Here is a 7,952-nt window from a genome sequence, read left to right as displayed (position 1 = left end):
TGTTTTTAATAAACCCAAACCACCAGCTTGCTTTGCTATGATTTACCTCTTTTCCTAAAGTTCAGATGATAATATGGTAAAGCTCAAAAGGCTACATTTCTTCTTCCAGTAAATTCCTTAGAAACAGTAAGAAACAGATTAATAACCTAATCCTTAATGGGTCAAAGCTGTAGTGGTCCGAGCACGGGTTGGAAGAAGAATTTCCAGACACGAAGTATTTTAGAAAAGAGTGAGTTTATTGAGAGCAAAGAGCAGAGCAGAGTTAGTGAGGGGCGCTGCCAGTACAGCGGGCCAACTTCCTGATAGACCAGGGAGAGCTGACCCCCTTTGTGGGCTAGTAGCCAACTTTTATAGCCTCAAGACAAAGAAATTCCTGCTGGCAGGATGGCATTAGGTGATTGGTCAGGATGCTACAAGGTTATGACATGGTGATTATTTTGCCTAATATGGAGCTGGGGGGCTGCCTGGTTTAGACTAGGAGAGCCCATGGCAACAGTTGCTATGGGGGTTTGGTTAATTCCAGAATTTTTGTCCTGTGTCCTTGATGTAGGCTGTCCTTGATGCAGGGCTCCACATTCCCCCCTCTTTTTATTTATGGGCCAAACTTTTGGCCCCTTAACACTCTGCTCATGACTAACTATCTGCCTATCCTCATCTGGGGCCAGAGGAACCCAGGGTATTGGGGAAAGAGGCGATGACCGTTCCTAGCTTCTTCCTGCTGGACAGGGGCCTCGTGGGGCCCTGGGTCCCAATGCGTGCTCTCTGTCAGGGTGTATTTACAGAGGGAGATAAGAGCCCGCAGAATGATAAGGCGGCTTGTTCCAACGTAGTTCGTGTGCCAACTGGCTGGTATCCTTGTTGTAGCACCATCTGGAATTGAATCTTTTGAACCTATCACGAGATGAACTTAGATAATGTGTTGATAATGCAGGGGCCAAACAACAAAACAAAGGCCATCAGGATTAATGGTCCCATCAAGGGCAATAGCCATGTCCATATCTGGATACCCATAGAGGAGAGGGGGCTGGAAAGCCAGCTGGGGCCCTGTCCTGCTCTCCCTTTTAAATCTTCTATTAATTTGATGTTTTTCTTTAGACTCTGAAGGTCTTCTTTCAACCTGGCCGGAGGTATGAACATAGAAGTAGCCTGTCTCATTTAGTAGGGCACAGACACCCCCCGCCTCAGCTGTTATAACATTAAGGGCCCTCCTGTTTTGTAAAACCACCTTGGCCAGAGAGCCTAGGGCTGACTGCTCTTCCTCAGTGGCTGCTACCATAGTCTTCCAAGACTCCTGGACCGTGACGGTGCGATGGAGAACGCTCCTCTCTAAGAGGGGTATGCCTGCAAACCAAAAGAGCCCTCTAAAGATACTATGTATTATTTCGGGCCGATCAAGAATTGGGGTATCGGGCTTCCCTGGTGGCGCAGTGGTTGAGAGTCCGCCTGCTGATGCAGGGGACGCGGGTTCGTGCCCCGGTCCGCGAAGATCCCACATGCCGCGGAGCAGCTGGGCCCGTGAGCCACGGCCGCTGAGCCTGCGCGTCCGGAGCCTGTGCTCCGCAACGGGAGAGGCCACAGCGGTGAGAGGCCCGCGTACGGCAAAAAAAAAAAAAAAAAAAAAAAAAAAAAAAAATTATATCTTTTCCAGTATGCACAATCCCCTGATTGTAGGTCGTAGGGCATCTGATCTTCATCCAAAAATAGATTACTGAGAGAGCTTTAGAAACAAACTTAGAGTGTCCTTTAATAATTCAGTTAAACTTTTTAGCAATATAACATAACAGCAAGGAACAATCTGGGAAGTGAGTCTTGGTAACACAGACCTTAATTAACAAAACTAGAATTTAATATTCAGTGAAACGTAATTTTTTTTTTTTTTCCCATTGTGAGGGCATTAACCCTACAGCCAGGGAAGGCTTTATCCCATCAAATAAAAAAATGACGTTTGTCAGGGAGCCGGAAAAAACCAAGCGGCTGTCTTGGATTTCCCATAGCCCTGACTGTTTGATTGACAGCTATTGTTTACCCATTTTAAATTCCCTGATTTAGGAGTAGACTGTTGCCATGTTTCAAGGGCATCAGGATGGCAAAAGTCTGGCAATGAGGGGTTAATTTTTGTAGAAGCAGAATGAACTTTATCTACATGGGCCATAATCTTCATAGATCATTGTGAAATACTACTTATTTACTGAACCAAAGTAACAAAAGGATTTTAAAAGCAAATATAAATCACTTAAATGCAAGGTAATTCACACAGTCTGTTATCAAAAGCAGCATTCCAAGAAAACTTAGTTCTCTTAACAGAGAGAGAGAACCAAGTTCCAGTCTGGTACCAGCTTACCGTTAATAACAAAATTTACTTACCTAATTAATTTTAATTCAATCTTAGAAAGTCCTTTCTATAAATCTTGAAGAGGCAGTATTTTTGCAAAGGCAGTTCAACATCTTAAGAAAATTGTACCATGTATAAAACTCTTTTCTCGGGGTCCACTTTCCACAAACCTTTTTTTATCACTTTCTGTATCCATCACTTTATTTTCCCATTCAAAAACAGCTACCTGTAAGTCAGTCCTACTTCCTTTTTCCTTAATAAAATGCAATTCCATTCCTCATACCTTTTTTACTAAAAACATACATCCTACTTTCCTTAAGCAACCATGAACTGTCCTTTATATCATCACTCTGTAGATAGGTAAACATACATCCAAATAATAATTTTTGAAGAATGTGCTTTCTTATAGTAAATATCTCAGTGTGGCACCAACACATTTTTTAATAGTTCCAAACCTTTTGTTTCTCTGTAAAAGGAAGCCAGTGTTCAGTAATTAATGTTTCAGTATCTTATTTTATTTGGAAATGGACTAGGTATTTAATAAACTTCCATCCTTTAACTTAATTTAGCACAACTCAATGTTTTAAGTTGTCGACTATCTGGAGAGATTATTCTTAAGTAGACATTCCTAAAACATAATTATTCCTAAAAAGTTCACCCAAAGCTCTTATCTCATTTGTATTTTCTTTTCTTAAAAGTTTCTTCACCTTGAATTATTTTCATTGCTGACAAATTTGCAGCAATGAAATAATAAGATCTTATTTAGTTTATATCAAACCTAGGCATAATAAAAGTATTATACTTAATGTTGATGGCTCGAAAGACATGTCTATATTAATTAGATCAACAAACATAAACATTAACACCAGGTATTAATTTAATATTGAATATTTCCCAGTTCACATGAACCTGAAATTTATTTAGCTTAATTTTTCTTGTTTTAGAATTGTTTGATTTGTAAGCGCTTACCTTTCTTTTAAGCCAATTAAATAGAGCTCATTTACAAATTAACCTCAGCAATATTATCCAAGGACAAAGACACATACTGAGACATACACATATATCCAGACAGCCAGAGATCTCATTGTTTCCACTTGAGATTTAAAATGTCTCTTTGCCTCTTTCTTTTTTTTTTCTTGGCTTGAAGTTCTACTCATTAACCCAAGGCTGAAGTCTTGGGCAAAGTGGGCAGTGTTTGTAGCTCAAGGACATGATAAGAGTTAGCTTCAAACTTTTTCCTAGGGATATTTTTGTTCTCTCAGGGTCAGGATTCTGAAAAAAATATTTCAACAGGCTAGCTTTTCTAACTGCACATGCAAAAAGAACTCCTTTTGCAATTTCAAAAAAAGTTTTATTTTAACCAGTTTTCTCTGGAGTCTAAAGAATATTGTAGCCATCCTGACTGAAGGAACCTAACTTGTTTTGAATTTGGGAAATGTCAGACATATTAGAGAATAGTTTCAGAACTCTAACCACAAAAAAAAAAAAAAAAAAAAAAAGTGGTGGGATCTTGACTGAAGGAACCTAACTTGTTTTGAATTTGGGAAATGTCAGACATGGGAAAGGGAACATGGACTCTAATAGTGCTCATGTCTCCATCTGCTACTTCCCTTAAGGGAAGCATATTAGAATCTGTTTCCTGGCGTTGGGCAGTCCTCCACCTTTTGTGGGGAGGGGAGAGGGGGCTTTTGCCCTGATCAGGGGGTACCTGCCGGGGAGCTGTGGGCTGAGGCAGGGGCGGGGGCTGAAGCAAAGGGGGTTGATGGGGTGGGGGACAGGAAAGGTGGAGTAGAGGGTCGCCTAGGAGATCTGAAGGAGAGGGAGACAGAGGGGGTCAGGAGGATAAGGCGGCAACAGAAAGACACGTGCGGCACAAGTCCCTTAGCTCCACATTCTGACTAAGGGCCATAAAGGTCTGGGCGTAAGGAACCTCTGAGTCCTTTCCTTGTTTCCGGCAAAAGAGATCAAGTTGGAGGGTCGTGTTATAATTTAGTGTGCCATTAAGAGGCCATTGTTCTCGGTCCCCCAGTTTATACTGAGGCCAAGCCGTGTTACAAAAGAAAATGAGCCTCTTCTTTTTGAGATTTTCAGGGTCAAATTTTTCCAGTTCCTGATGATACAGCCGAGGGGTGAGTCTGAGGGAGGCTCCCGAGACGTACCAGAACCCATTCTAAAATGGGCCGACCATCCCAACAATCGCGTCCGACTATGAGAGGTGACCCCTGAGCGTGCGACTAAGGCACCATGCGATTCGGGAAGGGAAAGAAGGAAAAGAGAGATTCCCAGGACCCACTGTTTGCAAATTCCCTGAAACGTGAAAAGGTACTCCTGGGATGGCTCAGAGGCAACACCTAGGCCCCTGTAAGTCACCCTGGACTGAGAAAAAGGTGAAAGTAACAGAGAAGACAGGCTGAGGAATCTGCCTGTGAGTCCTGCCAGGAAGGCAGCGGCCAAGGGGAGGGGGCTCAGTGTTTTGCTTGAACCAATATGTACCCCATGGTGCACGGAAGTTGTCTTGCTGGGGGCAGAAGCTGTAACAGCCTCGTCTGTTCCGTGACCCCCCTATCCTTTCATGGGAGTCTTCAAGCGGCTGGCGCCCTAATGGCTTTTAAATGCCTGACCCGTGCCAGCACAATACCAATCAGCCTAGTCCTTAGAAAGAAGACAGAGGGAACCTCACCCGTTCTGGGCAGCAGTTACTGGGGCAAAGTGAGCCGTGGAGCCTTCAGAACACACCAGGGTGTGGCCCTGGCCAGAGTTCCTCTGTTGCTTCCCCGGAAGCTTGCTTGTTCACAGAGGGTCCCAAGAAATGAGGAAGAGGAGGTTGAGGAGGAGATCCCCCAAGAGATGTCCCCGTACGGGCCACCAAAATATCGTGGTCCGAGTGCGGGTTGGAAGAATTTCCAGACACAAAGTATTTTAGAAAAGAGTGAGTTTATTGAGAACAAAGAGCAGAGTTAGTGAGGGGTGCTGCCAGTACAGCGGGCCAACTTCCTGATAGAACAGGGAGAACTGACCCCCTTTGTGGGCTAGTAGCCAACTTTTATAGCCTCAAGACAAAGAAATTCCTGCTGGCAGAATGGCATTAGGTGATTGGTCAGGATGCTACAAGGTTATGACATGGTGATTATTTTGCCTAATATGGAGCTGGGGGCTGCCCGGTTTAGACTAGGAGAGTCCATGGCAACAGTTGCTATGGGGGTTTGGTTAATTCCAGAATTTTTGTCCTGTGTCCTTGATATAGGGCTCCACAAAAGCTATTAATAGGTAGCTTATAGAAAAGGAAATATAAATGGCCCAACTTATTTTTTAAATGTTTATTCATTCATTAGAGGAATGCAATTAAAACTATCAAGGCACCAGTTTCCACGTGTCATACTGTCAAAAATCAGAAAGCTCTGGTACCACATGGAAAGCTCTCACACATTGGTGGCTGTAACATCGGGAAGAGCCTCCTCTGTGGGGAGAAAACTTTCCCAACTGGCAGGATCCCTCATTAGCCGCACACACCCTGACTCAGGAGCACTGCTTCTGGAAACTCATCCTTCAGATTGCCTTGCAAGTAAGGAATAACTCACATTCGCCATTTATTGATGCAATGGGTGTAACTGCAAAGGACTGGAAACAACCAAATACCCCTCCATCAAAAGGGGCCTAGTTAAATAGATTATCGTAAAACCATATCCATGCAACCCTAAACAAGAGTTCTTTCAGTAAGGCTATGGAGCTCTTCTAAATAGTGAAAAAAATTAGAAACACACGGGAAACTGACGTTAAAGGCAGCCTCTGGAGAGGGGAGGTGGCAGCTGGGCTGGGGAATTTCACTGTATACTCTTTAGTATCTTCTGAATTTTGAACCACGTGAATTATTAGCTATTCAGAAAAAATTAAAATACTTATACATACTGAGTCTTTCCATGTTATGAAAGTTATTGGCTTAGCTCCCGCTAATTGAGTTACTGTACTCTGTCCTGCGGTATATCCTGCCTCATGGAACATCACAGATAAAACCTAGGGGTTCTGAGTCAGCAGGGGCTCTGCCCACTGCCAGCCCCGGAAAGGGAGAGACCAGTTAGGGTCAACCAGGCCTGCACTTCCCCACCTCCGTCAACAGGTGGCGCTACAGGGCCTGTGGCCTGGGACAGATGGCAGTGGCTTGGGGAGCCCAGGAGCCTCAGGCAGCTGACCAAGAGGTAAAGAAGCAGGCAGACAAAATAAGTAACATAAAATAAAAACTAACTTTATTTCTCTGGAAGAAGCAGATATTCACAGTCGGGGCAGCAACTTTGGCAAGAGGCTGGTGGGAAAACAAAGAACAGCACAGGGGAAGAGCTGGGTCAAAGAGGAAGCACTGGTGTCCCTCCAGGGCAGCTGCCCCCTTGGTCTCCTTCCAACCCTGGGGCCTTGGGCCCTGGTCCCTGCCAGAGAACAATCTGGCACCCTAGCTCTGCTACCTGAGCCACCTCAGGCTATTTCCAGGCACAAGATCCTAACACCAGCCAAGTCCCATAACATGTCCATGGTGAGGCCACAAGTCACATTCTGTCTGACACCCCAACTGCCGCCAGGGGCTCCCTGGGGAGGGCCCCCACCCCACGCCCTGGGTGCTGGTCCACCTTTCTGCATGGCCAGCACATTCTCCCTGCCCGGGGTCAAGCCTGGCTTCCCCACCGGCAGGGCCTGGCAACACATTTCAGCTACAGGCCCCACCAGGGACTGAAGCCAGAGGCAGGTCAGCCACAGGGCCTGCTGAGGCCGCCCCCAGGGCTGCCTTCAAGAGGCTCCCTCCTGCACCTCAGCTGGGTGCACTGAGAGCTCCGAAGTTGCAGGGACAGCACTGGGTGAGGAAGGGACAGGCAAGGCGGGGCTCCCAGCCTCCTGCTGCCTTGGCCTCGCTCTGCCACTGGGAGCAGCAGGTGCAGCAGGTCCTCCAGGCCTGGCAAGGCATCTCCCCACCCTCGTCAGATGGACAGGCTCAAATGATTCCTTCAGGGCAGATCCTCTGGGTCTCCAGACATCTCAGCGCCTAAAGGATGGGAAACCACCATAAAGCCCTTCCATCAACAGGGGTCGGTGCAACAGAGTATGGAATGTCCAGTGTGGGTGGATGCGAGAGGGGCCTCTCAGGGTCAGCCAAATTGGTTGAAAACTGGTGGTTCTAGGCACTAATTTTGGAATTTAGCATCCTGGGATGACTTCTTTAATAAACTAAGAATACGAGACCAGCAGTATCGTGTATTAGAGTAACTGATGCAAATCAGTAAGAATAACCACGAGGTAATGGCCAACATTCAGTGATGGCAACCCATGGGCCAGACACTTGCTGTGCGGTGCATCCCTCATTAATTCCCCTAACCAGTTCTACGAGGTAGGCACTATCATTTACACACGTTTTACAGAGGAGGACGCTGAGAGGTCAGGAAAGGAGCATAAGCTGACGCCATGTGTAAGCAGAGGGCTGGACTCCAGCTCAGGCTGTCTGCCGCCAGCGGAATCCGACACACCCACCCCGCCAGCGCCCCCCAAGGAAGGATTTCACTTTTTTTTTTTTTTTTTTTTTTTTTTTTTTTTGGTATGCGGGCCTCCCTCTGTTGTGGCCTCTCCCGTTGCGGAGCACCGG

General features: G+C 45.9%; 1 protein-coding gene across 6 annotated transcripts in view; it reads right to left on the bottom strand.

Moving 5' to 3' along the window:
* Positions 1-6,551: 6,551 nt before the first annotated feature.
* The window catches only part of LOC102982969 (activated CDC42 kinase 1), a 14,377-nt gene continuing 12,976 nt past the window's right edge, over positions 6,552-7,952 (bottom strand). For all 6 annotated transcript variants that reach the window (XM_028486800.2, XM_028486801.2, XM_028486803.2 and 3 more), the window contains one exon: positions 6,552-7,358. In XM_028486800.2, the coding sequence (XP_028342601.1) occupies positions 7,352-7,358 (7 nt within the window). In that variant the 3' untranslated portion in view covers positions 6,552-7,351. The remainder of the gene's footprint in view (positions 7,359-7,952) is intronic.

Source organism: Physeter macrocephalus, unplaced genomic scaffold (assembly GCF_002837175.3).
Source record: "Physeter macrocephalus isolate SW-GA unplaced genomic scaffold, ASM283717v5 random_1242, whole genome shotgun sequence".
Lineage (NCBI taxonomy): Eukaryota > Metazoa > Chordata > Mammalia > Artiodactyla > Physeteridae > Physeter > Physeter macrocephalus.
The sequence above is the reverse complement of the archived record's forward strand: the minus strand, read 5'-3'. Positions and strand labels throughout refer to the sequence as shown.